The sequence below is a fragment of the Lepidochelys kempii genome, chromosome 3 (genome assembly GCF_965140285.1).
Source record: "Lepidochelys kempii isolate rLepKem1 chromosome 3, rLepKem1.hap1, whole genome shotgun sequence".
In the NCBI taxonomy this organism is placed as follows: domain Eukaryota; kingdom Metazoa; phylum Chordata; order Testudines; family Cheloniidae; genus Lepidochelys; species Lepidochelys kempii.
The window spans coordinates 132,988,830-133,014,739 of NC_136382.1; the positions used below are offsets into that span (position 1 = coordinate 132,988,830).

The 25,910-nt window shown below is 38.8% G+C and overlaps 1 protein-coding gene across 11 annotated transcripts in view; it reads left to right on the plus strand.

The window, feature by feature from the left end:
• The window catches only part of DISC1 (DISC1 scaffold protein), a 383,371-nt gene that overhangs the window by 337,844 nt on the left and 19,617 nt on the right, over positions 1-25,910 (plus strand). For 2 of the 11 annotated variants that reach the window (XM_073338073.2, XM_073338072.2), the window contains 2 exons: positions 7,325-7,580; positions 14,600-14,641. In XM_073338073.2, the coding sequence (XP_073194174.1) occupies positions 7,325-7,580; positions 14,600-14,641 (298 nt within the window). The other 9 variants (XR_012158151.1, XR_012158150.1, XR_012158148.1 and 6 more) reach the window with 9 other exon arrangements.

The following is a 25,910-nucleotide window of genomic DNA, read 5'->3' on the forward strand; positions in this document are numbered from 1 at the left end:
ACTCTATCTGATTTCTAGGCAACGCTGCAAGCTATTCTTGTGCGTCTTCCCAGTTACATTAGTGTGGATTTCAAAGTATATTCTTTCATGATGAGCACATCACATCTCTCCACATTGCAGCTCGACCAAAGAGCATTTCTTCTTCCTGTCTTTAGTCATTCCTTTGAATAAACTCAGTTCATTCAGCACATCCCAAATTATGACTCACATCCCAAATTTAATTGACATTTGCTGCTGCCACTTATAACCCTTGTAGAAGGGAGCTTTTTGTAAAATGTTTATTTGTATATACAAGAACAAACCTGGAAAACATGATGATTCTTGAACCAGTCACTGTACTGAGCTTCTCCTGTGTGCTGTTGAGCACTTGCAACCCACTGTGACTGTAATTGGAGTTGAGAGGATCAGGCTCCTTATGCATATAATTTTGTTAAAAGAAACAAGCACTCATCCTCTCTTGTTCAACCTAAATAGTGTTTCAAAATGTCAGGCCAGATTTCCTGTTGGTGTAAATTGACATTGACTTCAGTGGAGCTAGGCTGATTTAGATGAGCTGAGAATCTGGCCCTAAATCTCAAATGCTGTTTTCTTCTAGTTGCAAAAGTTTGGAAACCTGAAATTTTCTGGTAGTAGAGTTGGCAGTGCCCGTGAAATCATAAGTGCTTCTGAATGGTTGAGCAACCTCAACTCCAGCTCAAGTCAGTGGAATCTGAGGGCATTCACATACTTTCTGAGGTCCCAGTTTAGGAAAGCATTTAAGTATGTGCTTCAGTCCATCCCTATTAAGGCAATATTAGGAGCATGCATAAATGCTATCCTGAATAGAGATGCTTCCCTGAATTAGGCCTCTTATTTAAATCTGATTTAGGGTTATGTATTAAATAATATAGAAAAATCTCATCTCAACCATAGCTGTCTAATCAAAGAAACAAATCTCTTAACTTTTGACATTATGGGGCTTCACAATTATCACAGGATCCAAAGGCAAGTGACATGGAAATGGATTTATTTGTGCCAGTACCAAACTTGAAAGTACTTTAACAAATTACAGATTAGATGATTGGTAAAATAGGGCTGAGAAACTGCACAGTGTGCAGACTGTGTAATAAGAGAAATCCCATGGTAGCTTTTTGTTCAACTACCAAAACTAAATTTTTACCCTTAGAAGGGGCTATTTACAGTAGAAGTTTTAATGTAGGAACTATATTTCTCCATTTCTTCATAAAGAGGAAAAAATGGTTCTTAAGAGATGCAGTAAATTCTGTACATTATAGGTTAGATAAAATGATAAAAACATATTGTACAGTAAGTGGAGGCACTAAATTGAGTAGTACGTGGTCGCAACTTATTTCTTTGTAAATTAGTTAATTTCCTGCATCTGCAATGCCAGTTCCATCACAACATCCTTGCATTTAGAATCAAAGTGAAAACAGTAAACTGCAGCAATCTATCATTTTGTGTTTCCAGCAGAGATAATTTAACTATAACACAGTGACATTGAATATTGATAGAAAAATGACAGGCCATGATTAAAGTTTTGTGCCAGATAAAATGAATAACTGGCAGATGAAAAGAAAACAAAAATTAATTTCCCTTCTGATTCCTGTACAAGAGTATTTTCTAATTGTTATTGCTTAGTATTGTACTGTCTTGTTTTTAATAACCATAATAAAATATCCATTATTGGTTTTCAGCAATAAAAAAAATTGACTTCCCCTTTATTTGCTTGAACAGTGTCACAGAACAGAAATAGTAGTTACATAATCTGGCCACATAAAATCCAAGAAGTCAGTTATGCTCTCAAGATGTTGATGTTAGTTTGCTTATTCTTTTATGGGTAGGGGAAAGAAGGAAATAATATTTTCAGACTCTCTTTAGCTTTCAGTTTAGAGTTCAGCTCTTAAATATTGTAGACCAGGGGTGGGCAAACTTTTTGGCCCGAGGGCCACATCAGGGTGTGAAACTGTATGGAGGGCCGGGTAGGGAAGGCTGTGGCACCCAAATAGCCTGGCCCCCGCCCCCTATTCGCCCCCTCCAACTTCCCCCCCCCAACTGTCCCCTCCTGAGGAGGCAGGAGGCTAAAGTGCCAGAATGCATGTTAAAGAATCAAAAGCAAATCAAGCTGGAAAATCTAGATACAAATGTTTGAGAGAACAGGTGTGAGGGTTAATTTCTGAAGGATTAAGCAATGTTCAAGTATAAACATGGCTATTAATACATAACATTAATGGTAATATGGTAAACTACATTAAAAGGCTGGGTTTCAAAAAAGATGGTGGTCTTAGGTTTTTTGTATGGATTAAGCGTTACTTTTCTCGATTTTTCTTTCCCTCCTTCTTTCTGGCCTCCCTCAGGGTGGTTACCTTCGTAGAGACAACTAGACACTGTATGGACATACAAGAGAAAGATCTCTGCCCCAAAGAGCAGAATCTAAATAGATGAAACAGACAGAGAGTGGGAGGGAAAACAGAGGCACAAAGAGATGAAGTGACTTTCCGTAGCTCACACAGTAGGTCAGTGGTAAAGCTAGAAATAGAATCCAAAGCTCCTGATTCCCAGTCCTGTGCCCTTTTTACGAGACCATATTTCCTTCTGATGTTAAATGGTATCCTGTATCCTTTGTAATGACTTTCCCTGGTTATTTCTGTCAGACCCATTTCATCACTCCTTATAAAAAGTTTGTCAGCACCAATCTACTGTATTTTATGACATATTGACTTTAGACAAATACATTAGACATTTTTAACCTAGGGAAAACTCCTCATATTGTCAGTTCAAGTTTTTCTTGAGCAGAGGGTAAATAAAGAATCCTGAATAGGGCTTGCAGACCGTGGGAAATTAGTGGCCCACTGTCTTTAATACATTTTCCAAGGCATGTACTGTGTGTAAGATGAATCAATAGTAAACATCTTTCATCTTCCTGAATGTCATTAATTCTAAGCTTTTTTTTTTCTTGATGCCTGCACTTAAGCCCTGATTCAGGAAAACACTTGACCATGTACTTGAAATTAAGCACATGCTTACATCCCTTTGATGTCAATGGGACTTATTCATGTACATAAAGTAAGCAAGTGCGATGTACTTTCCTGAATCAAAACTTTAGTCCTGATCCTAATAGGGTTGCCAATTTTGGTTGGACATATCCCTGGAGGTTTCATCACATGACATAATCTTTAATTGAAGATTAATTTTTAATTCCTGGAGACTTGGCAACCCTATCTCCTGTTAGGAATCAGTTCTCTAAGTTAAATATTTATTTCCTTCTATTTAATATATGTTCCCACTGCTGGAAAGTTTTTGCACATGTATTTATTGAATATGAATTTTATTATGCTTGGTTTTATTTTCAGTCTCACTTTATTAGCTTTCATTATATGGCTCCTCACAGAGGTTCATTCTGTCAGTTAAAAGAACAGTATCTTCTACACAAGCAATGTTTTGGCCACTGTGGATCATGACCCATTTTTCTTCATGTTTCAGTCATCAGAAGACATCTCTGAGATAAGCTGCACTGAGATTTACAAAAAATGCTACCTCCTTGTCTAGCTCCTGTTACTTTTTATACAAATATTTTGGCTATTCTAACATGGTGTCATAAATATAAAGGGAAGGGTAACCACCTTTTTGTATACAGTGCTATAAAATCCTTCCTGGCCAGAGGCAACATCCTGTTACCTGTAAAGGGTTAAGAAGCTCAGCTAACCTGGCTGGCACCTGACCCAAAGGACCAATAAGGGGACAAGATACTTTCAAATCTTGCCGGGGCGGCGGTGGCTTTTGTTTGTGCTCTTTGTTTACGTGATTGTTCTCTCTTGGGACTGAGAGAGGCCAGACAGAAATCCATCTTCTCCAACCCATCCTAATCCAAGTCTCCAATATTGCAACCAGTATAGGTAAGCCAGGCAAGGCGGATTAGTTTATCTTTTGTTTTATGTGATTTTTCCCTGTGTTAAGAGGGAGTTTATTTCTGTTTTCTGTAACTTTAAGGTTTTGCCCAGAGGGGGATCCTCTGTGTTTTGACTCTTGAATACCCTGTAAAGTATTTTCCATCCTGATTTTACAGAGATGATTTTTACCTTTCTTTTTTTTTAATAAAATCCTTCTTTTAAGAACCTGACTGATTTTTCCATTGTTCCAAGATCCAGGGGTTTGGGTCTTTGATGATTTTGTAACCAATTGGTTAGGATATTATTCTCAAGCCTCCCCAGGAAAGGGGGTGTAGGGCTTGGGGGATATTTTGGGGGGGCGACGTCTCCAAGTGGGCTCTTTCCCTGTTCTTTGTTTAAAACACTTGGTGGTCGCAGCATACTGTTCAAGGCCAAGGCAAAGTTTGTACCTTGGGGAAGTTTTTAACTTAAGCTGGTAAGAACAAGCTTAGGGGGTCTTTCATGCAGGTCCCCACATCTGTAGCCTAGAGTTCAGAGTGGGGAAGGAACCCTGACACATGGGCATATGTTTTCATTTCGGCTAAAGTGTACAAGAGCTAAAGATGACTTTTGTGTGTCTGTAGCACTCTTAGTAGGAAACCTATTTTCCTGGACTTCCAGCTAACACTCTAAATAGTTTTAGAGCAATATTCTGCTGATGAGACACATGCAGAGCTCCTGTTGACATGACTGGGAATCTTGCACAAAGACTGAGGGGAGAAATAGCCTGTAAACTTAACAGAAGATGGAAAGAATCCTCAGTGGACAAATTCCCCTATATATATATATATATATATATATATATATATCTCTTGGGTCATGCTTTTTTATACAAAGAGTACACTTATAAATAGCTTATAAAGGATCAGTAAGTGATTTTTATATGTTATAAAAAATATTTAATCAGTTCTTAAAGATTGTTATGGAGTCCAACAAATCAATAGGTTTTTTGTAATACCTTTGATTGATGTACTTAACACATACTGTTATGTCTGTAACGTACATACATAACATTTATTAGTCAATTATTAATATTGCATAATATATTTATAAATATAACTTCAATATAAAGTGTGACCTAATCTTGACCTGTCCAAAATTTAGGTCCAATCCTACAGAGTTACACTGTGCTTAATTTTAAGAAGAGGAGTAGTCCCATCCACTTCACTAGGACTACAAACATCCATGAATTTAAGCATTTACAAAGTGGATTTAATATGAATAAGCCAAACACCGTAATTCAATTACATTTAATTATATATCTAAAATGTTGAAATATTCAAAAAATTATACCACATAAACAATTTTTAATGTATTTGGCATGTGGTTTTATGTTTGCAATTTTCAAAATATTTGCTTTAAAAATGCCCCTAAACTTTCAGTAATTTTGAAATAAAAAATTATGGAAGGATAGCCCGAAGAATTAAATAGACTCAGGACATCAAAAGCATCTCTGCATTTACTGCTTTCAGTTGAAAAGTTCAGTAACATAGAGTCTATTAACATACATATTTGATAACCTAGTTCAGGATACATCAGGAAGTACCAGAATTTTACTAATATAGTGGCAACATAAAAATGTACTTGAAATACACCAAAAGCTATTATTTTATCCTAATTGTATTGATGGAATCTTCTATTAAGTTGGCCAATCAAAGTGGGCTACCTGTTGGAAGTTCCAAGTCAAGTCTCGAGTTGTCTAAAGTCAATATGTCATAAAATACAGTAGATTGGTGCTGACAAACTTTTTATAAGAGGCAAGAAACTTGTCAGAGGTATACCTACAGGGAAAGTTTTTAACTATGTAGCCATTATGCTATGACTGACTAGCACCATCCTAGTACAGAAAGTAGTAGGGTTTATTTTATTTTATTTTACTTGCTAGGTGGAGTGTTGACTGGAGGTAACATAGAATTCTCCTGGGGCATGTGTTGAATATCTCCCCCCCCTTCTAATTAGCATTGCTTGGAACCCCTTGGGGTTCAGGCAGCAAGTTGAAGACCTCATGTAACATTCCACCTTAAATAAGTATGCATCCATACAAACTGTAAGAACTAATCCAGTGGCTCAGTTTCTGACTCCCAGTTATTCACACTTGTGCTCTGACTTCAAGTTTGTGTCGGTAAGTTTTATTTGTGCAGTAAAAAATACTGTTGTTCAAAGTAAGAAGTTGTCACTCAAATAAGCATTTTATTACTAACTACAATTAATTTATTCTCTGTTCAGAGTAAAAATCTTAAGTATCTGTGGTAAACTAATATCTGATTTAGTCAAGAAAGTTGGAATAAAATTTTGGGTTTTTTAATTTAACTTATTATTTAATTGCATCACAACTGATAGATCTGAAGGACTGATAGAAAATGCTGCAGTTATTAGATGTTAAGATAAAATCTAGACATTAGAGCACTGAAATGGGAGGCAAGACTTGTGGGTTCTATTCCCTTCTCTGCCACTGACTCACTTCACTGTACTTCAGCAAATAATTTAACCTTTCTGTGTTTCGGATTCAGCACTTGCAAAATGAAGATAATATATGCCTGTGTGTCATGAGGGTACTGAGTAGTTTAAATACCTGATCCTGCAAAACCTTCCATGCATGGAATTCTCATTGACATCAACTGAAGAACTGTACGTGAAGGGTTTTCAGGATACTACTCATAAAGCACTTAAAGATCTTCGACTGAAAGAAGTTACAGACGTGCAAAATATGAAGAAATTCTAAACATAAACCTCCTTTCAACTCATTCTTCAGCTGGAAAAAAGAGAACAGTACAATACCACAAAGTAAGGTTGTGGAAAATAGACAAAAAAGGTAGAAGGCTGAGGGAGAATAAAAACAGCCCTAATTTAATTAATAAAAATGGATTGACTGATGCTTTAGATTTTTGTCTAAGTTTCACTCTAGCAAGAATCTGAAAAGTTACATACATTTTCTTAAAAGTATAATTTGACCAACATATTTAATGCAGCAAATAATATTTTAGTTGAAGGGATAACATTCTCTCTCAGAACAATTTGAGGAAGATTGTGTGAGTACTTTTTTACAGTACAGATATACAGCCTCTGGGAATGAATAGGGCTCTGATCCTGCTCCCATTGAGGTCAATGACAAAACTTCTATTGACTTCAGTAAAATTAGAATGGGGTCTAAGCTACCTCCTGTACACACCACAGAAGGTAATAGCATCTTATCAACAGATTTTTCTTGACATCCACTTTGCAGTAGATAAATCCCTCTACTGCTTCTCAGCTTGAAATAACTCATTACCATTTTAAAAAGTGCTGAGCTCTTTATGAGAGCATTGACCTGCCCTTTTGGTTAGGGTTAAAAAAAAGTTATGTGATAGGAATTATTTTCCCTGAAACGAATTTTTATTTTCCTTTGGCTTTTATTTCAGCTGTGGGAACCAGCTGCTCGAAAGAGTGTGGGAAGCTGACTTGGAGGCCTGTCAGCTGTTGATCCAAGGGTTTCAGCTGAAAGAAGCTGGTTGCTGTGTTTCAGAGGGAGAAGAGGGCCGAACAGATGAGATGGATGCTGCTACTGATCACTGTTTGGACACAGAGAGAGGAAAAGAAAGCCACTTTCCAAAAGGCACAGAGCGGGGCGCTGTTCCATGCCCCATTGCTCAAACCAAATGCTGTGAACTCAAAGAGGTATCTAGGAGTTTTCTGCAAATTGTTGAATGATGTCATTGTTTTTCATTTTGAGAGGGAGGGTTAAGGGTCAGCAAAGCAGATTAAGAATTAATTTTAGATTTGGCCTCAAATAAGGACAAAAATAAAATAGCTTTATGAAAACTCTCTCAATCCTTTTTCCTTTCACCATCAATCTTTTTAAAATTAAGAAAGAAAGAAAGAAAGAATATGTAATGTACATCGATTTTTGGGAGAAAATATTCTCATAAGATTCTTTATGGATTTAACACAAATTATCAACCATGTCTCCTTTCACTTACATCAGTTTCATGCTAGTGTGACTCCATTGACTTTTTATTCCTGATTTACATCTGCATGAGGGAGAGGAGAAGCAGGGTCCCTAATGTCAGTGGAATGGGCTAAGTCTTTCCAGTTCAGATGCTGGCAGACTTCCAGTTTGCATCAAATATTAAAAAGGAAAAAATGAGGAGGCTTAAAGGGCTTGACATATTTCTTTTAAGTTTTGTGGTTTGCTTTGGAATTTCTGTCTTAAATATTTACAACTACCCAGTAATCATTTAACAGCACTGCAAGGATAAGCAAGCTGCTAAGGAGTCATACCATCCAACACCATGTAATGTGAAAAAAAAAAACCAACCACCCTATGATATGCATTGTTTTTATTTCTTTAGAATTTTGTTGACAAAAATTAAATGGGTGCTTAGGAGCACTTAGTGTTAACAGCCACTGAACTCTGCACCACATAGAAAATTGATGTTTAATTGTGCATTTGTATTGACTGGGATTTAGCAGAAGGCAGGCCATTACCCTACTGTAAATTCCCCTCTGATCTAGTAAAATTCTATTCTGAATCAGGCTGTGAATGGTATTTTCAACCTTTTGAAAAATAAAACATTTTACATAGCTGGACAAGTGGTAACACAGAGGGCATTTTCATCCTAAATGGCCAGCTGTCATTTAATTTTATCTGCTGTTCTTGGTGAATCTGCAAAGATAATGCCAGCAATTCTGTTGCTTGGGTAAAGCTTGACTCTTCTTCCAAAAGTGCAACTGAGAATCTGGGGAGGTTTGGGATTGATGATTCCTTTTTCTTATGACCATCACTGGGGACAATACTGTGAGCAATATTGTATTTGTTGTGAAAGACTTCTTTGAGGCAGAATCAGTGAAATAATTCTTCTAGTTCTCATATGTTAGTAGGGCATCAAGTTCTGTGGTGGGGCAGAAGTTCAGTCTCTTGGAAAGTAGATAATTCAGCTCTGGTAAGGGGTAGCCTTGATAAGTTGATGATGTTGGGGTGTCGCCTAGTATCCAGGTGGTGGGTCCTGGTGTCATGGTTTCTCCTGGAAGTATTCTGTGGGTTGTGAATTTGTTGTAGTTATTTCCATTTTTTGTTTTTGTGTTGGATGGGGTGGGGGTTGGGTTATAGTTGTTTTGGCTTTCTTGCATGATCTCCAGGTAGGTTTCCTGGTTTTTTTTCTTTTCAGAGTATGGGAGCATGTGATGATGTCTTGTTTGAGGGGCATCCCTTCTGGAATATGTGAGGTGCTGGAGATGGTTCCCCAGTTTTTCTGAAGTCCTTCTGCAGAGCTCTTTAGCATATTTAGAGTTGTATGTAGTTAAGTGGTCAGAGATTTATAGATGGTTAGTCCTCTGGGAGTCCTCTTGAATTTGCTCAGGAAGTAGAGGACGCTGTTAAGTTTGGTTTCCTTTTTCTTCAAGTTGTGGAACTTCCATTTCAGACAGTAAAATTTGATATCTTCCATAGTTGTTTGCAGTGTTGTGGTAGCTGTGTTGGTCCCAGGATATTAGAGAGATAAGATGGGTGAGGTAATTTATTTTATTGGACCAACTTTTGCTGGTGAAAGAGACAAACTGTCGCGCTTACACAGAGCTCTTCTCAGAAGAGTACTCAGAATATCACAGCTAAATACAAGGTGGAACAGATAAGGAGTTAACACAGGTTGCAAGAGTCCATTCAAGGTGAAGTGGATAGTTTACACCTCTACAGTTGTATGACAAAGGAGGGTTAGTGGGTTACAGATTGTTGTAATGAACTATAAATCCAATGTCTTTATTCAGTCCATGGTTTTTGGTGTCTAGCAGAGTTATGAACTTAAGTTCCCAGACTCATGTTTTGAAGGTGTTTTTCATGGCTTTCTTTCTTTTGGCTCCTTACAATAATCTGTAATATCCTGGGACCAACACAGCTACTACAGGACTGAAAACAAATTTTACCATGATTTTCTCAATTGCTCCCCAGAGAAAGTTGTTTAGTTTCTCAATACTGCCTCAATACTACATTGACCAAGTGATTAGGTGCTTCATTTCATTTTAGAAAAATCAGGCCAACTTACACATTTGAGACAAATGAAACTGCTTACAATGGCATGGGAAATTCAATTCCAGAGCTGCTTCAGCTTCAGTTCTACTACCTTAGCTTACCAGATTCCTGTGTTTCTTTGCCCTTTATTCAGTTTTGAAGATCTTAAGATCTGACCCCATATGGCTCCTTTAAATAAGACATATCTACTTATGCCCTTAGTTTGACATTACATTTTCAAGATTTTGTTTGTTTTTGTCGAGCATAAAATCTGTACAAAAATTTTCATCATTGGTATTGTGGTGTAGACAGTAGCAGAACAGGCTAGTAGCATCTGAACAGGAATGTTGGGCAGTGTATGTCTAGTGAGAGAAGGCCTGGAGTGTATCTTTCACAAACGGCTTCTAACAGCCAGTTATGGGGTGGAATATTTAATAAATACATTACACCTTTCTGTAGCCATGGCAATAATTTTTTTTTACTTGTTGAGAAAGAGAAATTGGGTGAAAGAAGGAAGCAAGTCCTCTGATCTGTAAATGCACTTACTCAAGAGGTCTGGCATCTCTTTTCCGGCATTTAAACTCTGTCATGATGCATACCTGTGGAACTTTTATGGTCGTTTAAAAATAGCTCTGTCTATGGCAAAATAGGTTGTATGCTTTTTAGTTACTCTTTCATTTGACCACTGAAAGGGTTTTAAGGTATCTCTTAGGGAAAAGCTTAATGATGATCATTAGTAATTAACCACATGATAATTTATCATGTGACAAGGGATGGAGATTATAGACACTCACTTAAGGAAGAATGTACATTTACCAAATTATTTGATGGTATTCTTTGAGTCCTTATAGAGTCCTTCTAAGATATCTTGATAATATTGAGCTCATTTTTATGGGGGTGACCCCCTTTAATGATCTTATCTCTGTTCTAGGGTATGGGGTATCAAAAGAGGAGTGGTATCCTTTGAAGAATATTAACTCCTTTCCAAAAAAGAGGAAAAGAGGCATCATTTGTTTTGTAGCTTGCAGAATTGTTATCTTCAAAACAATGTCAGAGAGGATATAATAATACATATGCACACACACACTTCACATAGACTGGCAGCCTGGCACTTGATTCACTTTATACTGAAATGTTATGAGGGGTTGAAGGCTGGATTCTAGTGGTTCATTTGTCAGTATTACAATTACTAGTTCATACACTTTCACTTCGAGTCATTTATCTTGCTACCTCTGACAAAACATTATTGTAAACTGGATCCTGGGTTCATGGCAATGTATTATAAATACAATTTCCTCACATACAATTAACTTTTGCTCACAGGTTTCATTAAAAACTTGACTATTATTATGCAAAAGGGGTTTGAAACAGGAGAAGGGGAACAGCCACTCATTCAAGATCCTGTTGGATTTGCTCCTTGATAAAAGAGACTTGCTTATTTTACTATTTAAAAAAATAATATATATCCTCAGTAGGTCACAGAATATCACATGTTCAGTCATGATTGTTCAGGCTTTGCATACTTTGAAAGTTCCAGATATCTTACTTTCCTGCGTGATCATAAGTTTATTATCTGACAGCCTTATCCCTGTATTTCTTAAGCAGTTGGAATATATTTTATAGTTGTACTTACACTGAAGACTCAGTGATCCTCACAAATACTATTCTCTTTTTAACCTGCTTATGTAGAACTCAGAATTAAATATACTGTGTTTAATGGAACAATAAACTCCCTGAAAATTGCCAAAGCACTCTTGAAACTACCTGCGGCACCACAGAATAACCATATCTAACAAACTTCCCCTGAAAAACCAACTGTAGAGCTGGGAAAACATCTACAACCCATGACAACCCTGCTGGTAGAAGCACCTTTACTGGTTTTTGCCAGAACTAAATCAAATGGGAACAGCCAGAAACACCTGAGAATAAATGGCACCCCACTGGAACTACCAATAGCTGGTCAGATCAGTCTTCTTTAACTTGTTGGAGCAAGCCCCAAAACAACACTACTCAGTCTGAACGAAGCCAAAGTACTCTTGCACCAGACGGAGTAAAGATAGATTCTGACAACTTCAGGTATGATTCTTCTATCAGGAACCAAAACTAACTTGCTGGAATTAAGTAAGAACAACATGGCATTAAGTAAAGAACAACCTTTAGTCTGAAGGAACCAAACTGGAATCATAGCAATTGGGTGTGATTCTGCCATGGTCCCAGTGGGTTCTAGATTTGTTCCTTAAAATTTTCTGTAGCTCTAAATTGACTCAAAGTATTTTTACTCTGGTTACTTAGAAGTGGAGGAGGTTGGAATTTTTTTCATAGTTTGTTTCTGGGTAATTTCTGAATTATACCAGGATTTTACCCAGCCTTATATACAATAACACTTCATTTCTCAAGATATATGACATCTGCACATTGCATCTCTCCTTGTGTGTCCTTGCTTTGGCTTTTGTTTGTTGATATTTTCCTTGTAAGCAACATCAGAGGCACTGCTGATAACTAATATCTGTGTAGATTTGTGTGTGTTAAAACCTCCCTAACATCTGGTATCGCTATGATCATGAATACCCATGAACCTTCACGTTTCATTTCCTGACCTGTCCTTTTTTTCTTCTTCTTCTGGCATGCTGTGCAGTGTTCCCTCTTTAACCTTATGAAGGAAGGAAACACCTACTAGATTTCAAGCGAATTCAGGTGATTAAAGTTCCAAGGTAAAAAAACAAACTGCAGTAGTATTACCTTTGGTAAGCCAACATGTTTGGTAACTACCACATCAGTCATTTGTAACGTGTATAATTCCATCTCAATGCTTGAAACAGTGTGTGTGTTGTTAGAGTAGAGAGCAGGTTGCCAGGTTCTCTTCCAGCTGTGCTATTAATTTGCTTGATCTTGAGCAAGTCACCTTTCCTCTCTGTACCTCAGTTTTCCCATCTGTAAAGAAGATTTGTAAAGCGCTTTCAGATCCTTGTTGAAAAGGTGCTATATAATTACACAGCATTTTGTTTGATTAGCTATGTTTGAGATATTAATACTCTGTGATATTGAAATGGACTCTCACTAAAAAGAAATGACAACAGTATACTTTTTAAATGACAAACATTAAAAATTAAGTCAAAACTGTATGTGATATAGTGTTTGTCAGAATTTGGTGAGAACAGTCAGCAATAAAGCCTTTGTCAGTGGGATGCAACACATTACCATAGATTAAAGTACCCTCAGATCCAGGAAGTAAATGTGCCAGATATAAAGGGCAACACTTGTAGAAATCTAAACAAAATGTACTTTCATATTAGTTTAATTAAATATTGTATTTGTAGAGATTCAAAAATCATTTGGAGACTTTAAATTTATCTATCTTAAATGTCAACATTGAGCATCAGTGAAGGTCAGTGTTTGAGTATGTTTTCTATAGCCTTAATCCAACCTGCAAAGGGATTCTGTAACAACAAGCTTGTATACAGTGGTCAGGTCATCATTGTACAGCCAGCATGTACCCACATTTACTACACAGCAATGCCTAAGATTCCTCCGCTCATTCTAACCATAAGGAAATACTGAGGAGTGTCAGAAACCACTGTTTGGTATCTCTGGGTAAAAGCTAGCTTTTTAATGAAGTCATCTGTAACACATAAACTTTAATCCTTCCAAGAACATGAAACAGTAAAAACCAAAAAATGCACTAACCAACACCCCAACAAACAAAAACTGAAGACAGAGTTAATGTCTTTGCAGAGTTCCCTTCTTTGTAGAGGTGGAGTTCTGAAAATGTTCATCATTTGTTTCCTATGTACAGGTCTCTGATACTGTGTATTGCTTTGTCAAAACACTAACCTTAGCTCTATTCATGTGAGGGCTACAAATAGTGTGTGTGTATGTGGGATACTAATATATAATTTTACAGTTTCATGACTTCCCCAACTACCCCTCAGCCTAGCCATTTAAATATTTTCTAATTTCTTGTATCGTAGTAGAAATGTGCCTTGAGAAAGGTTTTGAAGAAGGAGAGAATAGTAGCCTTATGGATCAGTTCAGGGAAGTCTTCCATGCCTGTAAAAGAATCTGTGTGGGAGGACCATGGTGTCTGTGTGGGACATCAGTGGGACTCTGCACTGGCACAAGGATGTACTTGTGCAGTGTCACATAGATGATTGGGGCCTACAAACTTAATTTATAAATTAGAGTTTAATCAGATAATCGTTGGTCCGTTGTACAATATATTGACCAAATAAATCTAATAATCTACATTTCACCTCTCTCATTCTTTCAGATTTTTGTTGGCGTGGCTAAAAAGAGTTTTGCTTTCCACATAGACTTCTTGAACTTCTACTGTTCTTTACAAACTTCATAGAAGATTCCACTCCAACCCCAGATCTCATCTAGTAGTTTTGAGGATGCTATTCATTTGTTTGTAGATTTGAGGGCGGGGGGCAGTAAAAATCAAGATTATTTATAACAGAAACTGTAGCCTTAAATATGGCCTGGCTGCCGTTCCATAATAAGCTCCGTGGAAATTAGCTTTGAGGTTTCTCCTTTATTGACTTCTATACTCTTTCTTTATACTTATGCTACAAAACAATGTGAGAGTTCAACCTGTGTAATTTTTACTATGCTATACTGCTGATAAACAATTACATTAAAATCTTCATGTTTATACATAATGTATTATGTTTATCTTCTGACATATCCCTAACAGGTTGTGGAGGATATTTCATTTGGTACAGATGATTTGTATGAGGTAAGTGCTTTCTAGACAATATAAGGGGGTGGGGGGAAATTGCTAACTTCCTCGGGATTCCTTTAAAACAGATACATCCTTTTTTAGACATTACCTTTGGGTGAAAATTGCAGAATAGGGGGCTGATATTTAGGAAAATATTTAATATTTAAAAATATTTAGGAAAGCAAGGCCAAGACCAAAATTAAGGGACCAAGCTTTCTGCCATTGAAGGTAATGGGAAAACCGCTAGTGACTTCCGCAGAAGCTTAAGGCAGTGGTTTTAACACAGATGTAAGAAATAGTATTAATGCACCAGAGAAATAGACAGCTAGCGATAATTAGTTTACTCTAGTGTATGACAATAATGATATTTTACCATGGAGCAAAATCATAATGCTTGTTTCCTCGTCTACCTGTACCATACTTTTTTATTCTATTTGAATCCCTTTGAACAAATTATTTTTCCTTTCAGAAGTATATAAATGTTTGGAGTTTTGATCTTCAATATAAATGTTATCCTGGATGTTTGTCATCTTTTTGGTATCTTGTTTTGCAATCATTTTGTAAATAAAGATGTCAGATCTTACAGTTTGTATCTTTGAGCAAAGTCTAAAATAATGAAGTAGATTGAGATGCATTTCCTGTCAAAAATAAATGGGGGGACAGCCTCTTTTTGCTATAAACTGAGTGGTCAGATAATAAATCTGTAGTTACATTTATATTGCCCTTGGGAGTAGTATAAATTCACAGTGGCCCAATTCCACACTGGGATACCGTGGGCTGAAGCTTGCATATTGAGAAAGTTTAGTTGACATGCACCACTTACAGCAAGCAAATTAATTACACAGGAAGTAAACCTTATTTCACATCCCATAGTATATATATACTCCCCTGCTGTCCAGCTATGCAAATTCAAAAATGAACTGTTACTGGGTTGCAATATGGGGTAGCCATCTGGATAAGCCACTACTCTGTATTACCACCAGTAAATCCAAAGGCTGCATAGAAGCTGGAAAAATCCAGACAAGATACCCTACCTCAAGAGATGAACTAAAATTACTGTCTTTGTGGACAGCCAGACTGTGAGATCACGCCCAAATGAGACTACACAGGCCAGAGAAAGTTCAGCTGTGCATGATGACATCATGTGCAGGAAGAAGCTTTTGTGGGTGAAGGTTATCTAAGCAAAAAATTAGTTCAAGATGATGGAAATTGCCTCTCATGCCATTGGCCTCAGCTGTGAATCATGACAAAGCCATGCATAGGCCTCTGAACAGTGTTGACACACAAAAGGAGTACAGAATCCTACAGACACCAAGACAGAGAAAACACCTGTTGTCAGAAAAGAATGACAACAATGGCACATGGACAGTGTCCAGTCATCAGCCACAGGCAGCTGCCAAGATAGCAGAGTTTTTACAAGATAGTACAGGCAGCATATGGCCTGAGACACAGAATGTAAACACCTCCAGCAGACTAATACACAGCAGTGATACAGAAAGCTGCAGGGCAGTTGCTGGATCATGGTGACTAGACAGAGTTAGAAAAAGGAATTACTTACACTGTGAGCCACCTGCAAATCATATCCAGCTATGCTGACTCCTTACACAAATGGATGTGCACACCAGAAAGCAATTTCTATGAACAGTTCTGGCCCAATGCAGATTATCACTTGCAAGCCAGTAGATGACATTACCCACAGGAACATCTCACAACAGGAACTGGAATTATCCCAGGTACATTAAATGAAGCCAGTGCAGTAGTAGTAGTTCACTTGCATATTCAGAAGCCTGCCCAGCCCAGAGAGATTGTATCATTCAGACAGAGGGAATACAGAGAAGAGATGGGAACGTGTTCTCACACAGCACGTGGCAAGGTGTCTGTGCGACTGAACACTGGAGGACAGCAAAAAAATATAGACCAGTGTGGATGCTCTTCCAAGAACATTCTTCAGCAACTGTAATACAGGAAACATGAGGGGACAGAATGGTCAGGGTTGCAGCATGATTTTGGCAGTAATTAACATACCCATGTGCCACAACATCCAGTATTCTGTACCACTGCAGAGGAGGTGGGAAGATAGATCAGACTGAGCTGAGGAAATGTGAGAGGTGGTAGTGAGGTGTCACATAATTGCAAAGAACCTGAGTGGGAACCTTAGTACTTGGGTCGCTGCACATAAGAAGCTGCTCTGATGCATGTTGTCGTGTTGAAGCTGCTCCTGAACACCCCCACATGCCCATGCGGCAGCTTCCTTCTTGGCAGAAGGTTGATGAGATGGCAAGAATTAAAGCATGTCTGATAAGCCATGGCTTGCTGTGTTCCTAGTTATGTTTTGGAGTTTGCTTGTGTTATGTTTCACGTAGCCCCTCTCCTCTCACCAGTGTGCTCAAACATGCCAATCGCTGTCACTCAGACATGCAGAGAGCTCTGACAGAGGGTGAGATGTTTGGAGGGTGAGATGCACAAGCAGTGATCACCTCTTGTGTCCACAGTCACACAAAACATACTCAGGCTGTGACATACAAAAACAGAGAAGTACAGTCCCATACCGTTCATCTTGGTCTGCGCATCCAAATTAAGTCACAAAACCCAAAGGTGGCACACAGAGGGTCAGCCAGAGCTTCCCATGATGTGGTATCTCTGGAACAGAACTGCAAGGCAGTAGTCAGTATTGGGGCACAGCTTGTCTGGTGGCAGTAGCTGGATGGTCACTCGTTGCCAGTAATAGGATGATAGCTTTACAAACCATTATGGATGGTGAACCACTGCTGCTTCTGTCCAGTAGATTGTAATAGTCATGTCACTCACAGATCCTGAGACTGGTTAGTGCAGCTGTGGTGGTTTCTTGAATAGATGCATGCAGTTTTGCACATTGATGCTTGCTCTGCACCCATATTATCCTGGGTGTTGTACATTATGCACAGAGAGAGTTTGGACCTGTTCTCAGTAGTCAGTGCCACCCCCTGTTCTACAGTGACCCCCACATTAAGTGATGCAGAACTTGGAGAAATGTTTTCTCCTTGTGTGGTTTGACCATTGTGTGACTAGATAACTCACTGTCTGAGTATGGTATGAGATTACACCTACATGTGGTTTAGGCATATAGTCAAGTGTTCATGTGTACTTGTACTTTTCAACATACATGGGTCTGATTCTTCAGAGGTGCTGAGTACCCACAGCTCTGATTAATTTCATTCGGAGTGGTGGGAAATCAGCACTTCTGAAAATGAAGCCTGAATGTTCTAAAAAAAAAAAAAAAGTGGTATTGTGAAATGTCTGTCTGAAAGCAGAAACCCCATCTTGTATTTTAAATTACTTCAAACGGTTTTTAATGGGCGTAAACGAAATATCAGGTCTAATTCAAGCCAGGCGGAAAATGTCTCACCGGTTATGCTGTAGCAATAGTTCTAAGGCTTTTTATGCTGAAAGTTTTATGAGGGGCACAATTTGATTAATTTGAAGACTAGACAGCTTGCTTACTGTTACTGTGTCACGATATAGGAGGAGCCAGTTTGGGGGATGTATCTGAGACTGGAGTGAAGAGGAACTTTGTGGTGAAAACAACAGTGACAAAAAAAAGTGTGTTAACTTCACTAATTCCTATATACAAACTGTTGAATTAGAATTCAGAGAGGGAGGATGGTGTCTGCACTGGAGAAGTTGACCAAACATATATTTATAGCTAAGTGGTACTGTATACTGTCTGCCAGTTGGAAGTAGGGATTAAAATGTCTTTTAAGAAAATATGATGATCCACATTCTGATCTCCTATTATAGCCCAGTGTGCTGGTACGCTAATGCAGGTGCAGCAATGTCTGTTGTATACCGACAGCTGAAAAGGGGAGGAGAGGTGAATAAGTCCTCTTTGCATTAGAAAGCTGAGGAAATCTTCCCACCACCGCCACAAATATATCTTACAACAATCAAGTGCATTTTGTACCTATTTCTGTCTGCTTTAGGAGCTACAAAAATAAACCCCTTCAAAAATTACACCCTCTGCATGCACAAAAATCCATACAATAATTTCATCTCTCTCAGACTGTATTAATGTCTCCTAGCAGTAACATTCAGTGCATACAATAACCAAACAAGTCTTAAGGTGCTATCAGAGCTAGGTTTGCTTGCAGCATTAGTGTAACCAGCAAGCGGGAGGATTTGTGTTAGTACATTGAGCTTGAGGCAGAGTCCATTTACTTCTCTGAGATATTGTTGTGCAGTATCCACAGAGCAGATCTCCTATCAGGAAGCGGTTGGAATAGTTTCTATGTCACTGGCAGGGTTTTTGCTGCCTCTATATCTTCGAGCATCGGGTAAAGTATTACTGGTGCCAATACTAGGCATGAAAGATGCTGACAGGCACTGTTCCCTCTCTATTTTTGAGCTGTTACCTCCTTTTTTAGAAGTAGAGGATTGTGAATTTGTTTTAGAAAATGTAGAATACTCACTTTTATTGAGAGCATTGGTGACTTGTGTCACCCCATATAAGACAGTTCTCAGCACTCTGTCGTCAGTGTTAAACAACAGTTGAAACTATCTATCTACAGTATGACCTCTCCTCTCCCCATCCCTGAAAAAATCAATACATTGCTTTATACTCATATCTTGTGAAGACCTTGGTGTATATTTTTCATGACCTACTAACGAGGTATCCAGTGACACTGCTTGTCTAAACTAGGGAGGGAATTGTTTATTTTAACAGAAGAAGCAGCTCTCTTCCATATATAGATAATATACCCAGATAATATTATTATTACATTAAGATGGAGTTAAGCTTGAGAGCACATTTCAGTAGTTTAGGGTAAACTATATTCTAGGGGTGTTGTAATTACCCACTACCGACATATGCAGTAGTCATATGATTAAGAGTAAGGCATTTTAGAATTTGTGGACCCAGATTAAATTAAACTCATTTTAAAGAAGTATTTGATTTTTTTTTCATTTTTTCCCCTTATGATGTCATAGGTCTGGACTAGGTGCTAAATTTATTACGGGATTCAGTATTAATTAATTGTAATTCTGGATCCAGTTATCTGATTTATTTGTAAATTTTCAGAAAATTCATTCCATACTCAGAGAAAGTGCTGTAATTTTGGGGAGGATGGGCTGTATTATTCACATGTAACAAACAGGTTGATTCCCTTCTTTAAGTGCAAAACTTGACTTAAGAATGGAGTTACTATCAATGCATCCATAATAACTGCACACTATTATTTCAAAATATTTTTTAAATTATATATGAATCTACTGATAGAGCAGAAATTGAGTCTTTGCAGTAGATCTCACTTAGGAGCCTAAATTTTAATTTAGCAGTGGCACAAAAGATCTGTAGACATCCTTGCAGTACGATGTTTATCTACAAGGTTAGCATTCAGCATGATGGGAAATGAACTCGCACGTTATTTTTGGAAAATTGGTGCCTTTCTTAACTTGTGTGTGAATGTTTCTTTAAAAAAAAAATCAACCACACAGCGGCACAGCGGGTAGAGACGGTGATTGGGCCATGTTGCCTATTGGAATTTTGGGGATTTAGTTATACCTGAGGCCTCCAGGTTCTCTATATTATAAAACTATGCAATTATCATTGCTGAGCCCAATTTGTACTTTTGTGCCTACATTTCAGTCAGTCATCTCACTGGTGCCCATAATCTCGAGTCCCTAATTAAATTCCAATAAGGGACTGGATTTAAGGCCCTTTTAAACGTTTTTCTCATTCATATTTTATTTCCAAATTGCACTGGATGGGGAACACATTTTAAGCTAATTATCTATTAGTCTGAGGTACAGAGCACCTAGTTACACACTGTTCATTGTGCAAATCAACAACAAGAAATATTTCGAATAAGTACTTGCTGCAGACCGTTTGGGGTGTTTTCCAGATTAAAGTTTATAAACTCTTATAAATGAAGTACATACACTGGAATACGCAATGCTCTTTTTTATCTTACAAAAAAAAAAGACAAAGTCATTAAACCAGTTTTTCCAATTATTTATATTTTGAGGCTTTGCTTTGGCTGCTGTCTTAACATACCGAGCGGGTTAGTTGACCAATGTCATATTAATTGTTTATAGGCTAAATCCTGCACCTGGTGCTTTACTAGTGAGACACCAGCTGGAACTGTTCTGCCTGATTTGACTCTATGCCTACCCAACACTGACAGAATCGTAAACAAAAAACTCCCTCCCTCTTAGAACTGACCATGGAGAGAGATTGTAGCTACCCAGCCATGCCCCTGTCTGTGTCGGCAGCCAACCTGCATTTCCATATGGTTACTGAAGGATAGGTCTGGACTGGCAAGCTCAAGCAGCCTGGGCAAAAACATTTTGAAGAGATGAATCAGTGGATTTGTATAAATGTTGTAATTGTTAGTATTATAAATTAGAGCACCAAGACGGTCTCAGCTAGCAAAAGAAAAAGCTCAAAACCTACACAAATATTTGATCTTGCAACATTTGACAATACTCAGATGCTCCTCTTCTCCCAACCTTCCCCAAAATAGCAGTTATTAACAGTGCTATGGCTCTGCCTAGAAACAAGGTAAAAGTGCAGTCACTCAAGAATAATATATGAAGACTGGTCCACAGACTCATCCATATTTTGGTCCATTCGTCATCTGAACAGCCGAATTACAAGTCTTCTATTTCCCTTATTTATTATTTGTATTACAGTAGCACCTACTGGCCCTAAAAACAAGACCCACATTGTGCTAGGCACTGTACATACACATAACAAAAGACAGTCCCTATTTCAAAGAGTTTACAATTTAAATAGAGAAGACACTATTTATACCTGCCTCTGGAAATCTCCATTCCATGCATCCGACGAAGTGGGTATTCACCCACGAAAGCTCATGCTCCAATACGTCTGTTAGTCTATAAGGTGCCACAGGATTCTCTGCCGCTTTTACAGATCCAGACTAACACGGCTACCCCTCTGAAGCTCAAAAGCATTATTATCCCTATTTTATAATGGGGAAACTGAGGCACAGAAGGAGTCTATGACTTGCCCAAGGTCAAACAAGAAGTCTGTAGCAGAGCCAGAAAAAGAACGCAGCTCTGCTAAGTTCTAGTCCAGTGCCTTAACCACAAGCCCATCATTCCTCTAAGTATATGTTGTATGTTCTGATCTCACTTCAGATGTACATCTGTGTAATTAACTCAGTAGCAGCGAGAATTTGGCATTACGTAAATGGGTGCTTTTGTCACATGAACTTGAGAACAGTATACAAAGATGTATCAAAACGTTGGTTTTGTCGGTATGCCAAAAGTAATACTGTCATAGGCCTGTTTTTGTTTGGAATGGTAGAAAAACCTCAAGAGTTCCTTGTCAAACCAATTTGACATCTTCATAATTCCTTTCTGAATGCTCATTTTCTCTTTATAGTTTTATTTGGCTCTTTGCAACAGGAGAAAGCAGTAATGCATCAGAACAAAATTACTATTATAAGACATGCTTGCTAACAAAAATAAGCGGGGTGCTAAAATGAAGATAAATATACATGTAGTTTGTGTTTCTTAGCTTTGATGTAAATGGACAAGCCAGACTGGAAGGAATGAAAATATGCAGCAGTTTGTGTACTGGATCTGACTTTAATCTCACTTACATGGGTGTATGTTAAGAGTAGATCTTTTGAACTCATTGAAGTTTACATAGGGGTTTAACTGGTATAAGTTAGTAGACAATTAAGTCCACTACATATTTATGTATTTGAAGTAATTCGATCCACTGATACTAAATATAGTGGTCAGAGGGAAGTGCCGGTATCTGAGAGTTATGGGTTTTGAGCACAGCTCTGCTGCTGTTTTGCAGTGTGGCCCCACGCAAGTCATTTTAAACACTGTGCCTTTGTTTTGCCATTTGTAAAGTGCAGATAATACTTTCTTACCTTATTAGCAGATGATTGACAGTCTGCCCACTAGAACTGAGAAAACTCAGTTCAGGTTGTTGACTTGCAAACATTTATTCTGTTCTCCTTCCGGCATGAGCCACTTTTTCCATGTTGCACCTAAAAGAAAACCTGACTTCACTGAGTCATTCTGGGATTGAAGTGGGGTTAGCGGGTTTCTTGCTGTGATCTATGGGGCCAAAGCTAAGTGGAGAACAGTGTTCCTTCCTCAAATGCTAGTGTGTGATGTGGGACATTTTTTTCCTTGCTATACCTCTTTTCTAGTTGGTAATTATGATAATGAAATTAGAATCCTGCTTTCCCAAATGCTTAGCCAACAGGACTCTGTAAGTTTCACGGTTATCGTAAGAACAGACCAAAGAGTCACAGAGTTGGAGGGAACAGCGTTACTTTTCCTCTTAGAAGACATCACTGTACTGCAAGTGAAGGTGCCAGGGTAGCACAGGTAGGCTTACTACACTAGCTTTAATGTAGCTAGCATGGGTAACCATAGCAGTGTAGACGTGGTGGCATTCGCTTCAGCGTGTGCTAACAACCAGAGTACAAACCCTCCAAGGACCCAAGGTATGTATGATTTTCCCTGCTGCGGGGAAAGGATCCAGCAACAGGGAGCCACCAGAGCCTTTCCCCGCTGCCTCTCCCCTGCCACAGCATTTCCCTGCTGCCTCCCAGCTGCCAGAGCTTGGCCCTGCTGGGGGAGTCTTTTCCCACAGAGGGGAAAGGCTCCAGCAGCAAGCAGTCAGCCTGACACTACAATGCTAAAAACAGCAGTGTAGATGGGGAGGTAGTGCTTGGGCTTGTAGAGGGCCACGTAGGGTATGTACTTGGGGACGTACCCACACCCGTCAGTATGTCTTTGCTTGCCTAAGCTGTGCCTCCCTGGCTACACTGCTATTATACCTTAGTAGGGGGCCTATGTACTTTATACGATGCCGAAAGAAGCATGCAGTGTAGATGTACCTAAAGCTAAGGTGGCTACGCCTATCCACATGCAACAATCACGCCTTCACTTGCAGCATAGACAAATCTGCAGAAACCAGTCTCCCCTTCCCCAACAGTACTGTTTAAATCGCCACTCTGAGATGCTTGGATACACTGTGTTAGGGACTGCTGTTTCTCAAAAGCAAAGGAAGCTTAAAAATTAACCATTTCTTTGCTTAGCACTTCATCCTGTGACAGTTTTTGTACAGCATCTCTGCAACAGCACATGGGTACATGATTGTATGCATCATTTATCTGGAAACTAACTGCCCTCAAATTCATTTTAGAGCTGGAAGTCACACTAAAAGAGTGCTTGGAGCTCTGGCTCCTCAGCCAGTCAAAAGAATAAATAAAGAACAGCTTTGACATCCTGACTAGCCTGAGGGTTTGAAGTCTCAAGCTAAGCCTCAAGTTTAAATGGGAAACATTGGCAATTCCCTAAAGAGTCCTCATAACCGGAGAATGTCTCCAGGTTATCTAAGTCTATCAAGCAGTGCAAACTTGAGGAGTGACTGTGACAAATCAAAAGAGAGGAAGAGATAAAACATCCAGTCCAGCTGGTACAGAACAGAAAAAGGTTTATCTGGAATGGGATGAGCAAACAGGAAAGGAGAAAGATTCTATTTTTAGTTACATCAGTGTAAATCTGAAGTAACTGTTGGTTTTATTTGAGATTACATTGATATACAGCCTGGAGTGACACCGGACATCTGAGTGGAAAAAGAGGAAGAAAATGGGAATTTTCTAAGGCAGCATTTCCCAAACTTTTTAAAGTTGAGGGGTCCTGCTTCAGAAAAAGGAAACCAATCATGGCCCTCCAACCCTTACAGGTGTTTGTTAAAGTCTTACTTAAGGATGCAGACATACAGAGTAGATTGTACAGATTCTTATAACATGATGCTTCCTCTCCTTTCTTCTGTGCTTTGCTGAACAGTGGAATAGTTGAAAATGTTGACATTTAAAGTGTCATCATTGGCGTTTTAGCCATTGAAACGAATGGTACAACTGACACTCCCACACTACTGTTTCAGGCTCTTTGGAGACTCAGGCAGACATTGCTGCACAAGTACATTTGGGTCATGTTTTCACATGTTTTTTTTTTTTAAACAAAGTAACAGCTAGACACTAACTTTTTAAAAAAGAAATAAAAGCTGGACCCTGGAGAACAGTTGGGAGGTCTGTCTGTGCATCCTTTTCTCTAAGAGGGGCACATCCTTTATCTGGGGAAAAGCTGCTCTAAGATCTGACATGGGCTTGGAGGACCTCTCCGCCTACCCACAAAAGCTAAAAGATGATAAATACTAGGTATATCAAAAGATGGACCTTTCTCCTGTAACTTCTGAATCAAAAAACAAAAGGGAAAGCAAGGTGCTAATTAGGAGACCACTTCAACTAATACACAGATCATAGCTGCAAAGAGAGGGGGTGGTGGAAGATCTCCTTTTGCATGTGACTATAGGAGATGATCTGGAGGACCCAAATGAGATGACCTATGTTGTCAACAGAGTAAAACTAGTCTGAAATAGACCAACACAGAATAGTTCTTCATTGACCAGGGTATTTCTTCACGGCAGAATTAACACAGGTTTTTACTTGGGTGTGGCCCTCAACCTCCCTCCCATCTACACATACAATTGTCTCATGGGCTAGCTGGATTGTCTGAGGTGATAGTTTAGAATCGGAGTGAGGCTTTCACTTGGATTGATGACCCACCCATTCTGCAATGTGGATGCAGGCTAAACCTCTTGAGGGCTGATAGTCCTCCAGTGCTTTCCCACAATTACCCCATGAGCCCAGAAGGACAGACAAGTTCTCTGACAATTCACTGGGAAAGAATCACAGGATAGCTCATCTTACTGCCGTGCTAAGAACCATGGAATATGCCCCTAGCAGTCCTAGCAACACCCAGGGGTGAGTGCACACCACTGAGGACACAGTAACTCAGGTAAGGCTTTGCGGTCTGGCCATGCACAGCTGAGCTAGACAAACCCAGATGCTCAGACCTAGGTGCCGATCACATGAGTTAATGCTGCAATGAAGATGTCTTAAGGCTCCTCAGTATTTCGTACGCCAGGAAGCACAGATGAATGCAACTTTAGAAAGGAGTTGGGTTCAAGGGACTCTGGAAACCAATCCTGTCTTTCAGCAATTATGCTAGTTAGGTGACTGATATTAGGGATAAAACTGGCCGTGCAACAGTACTCTAGGAAAGTACTCTGACCTCAGACTTGACTTAACCCACCTGAAAACAGGGACGTCCCAATATAACACATACCCTTATTGTATCATTTTGCTTAAATATACTCAGAATGACACACATTTTCAAAGACAGTCACTTAATCTGCACAATATTTTTTACCTGTTGCCTCCAATGATGATTTTTTTTTCAAACCAGCCTT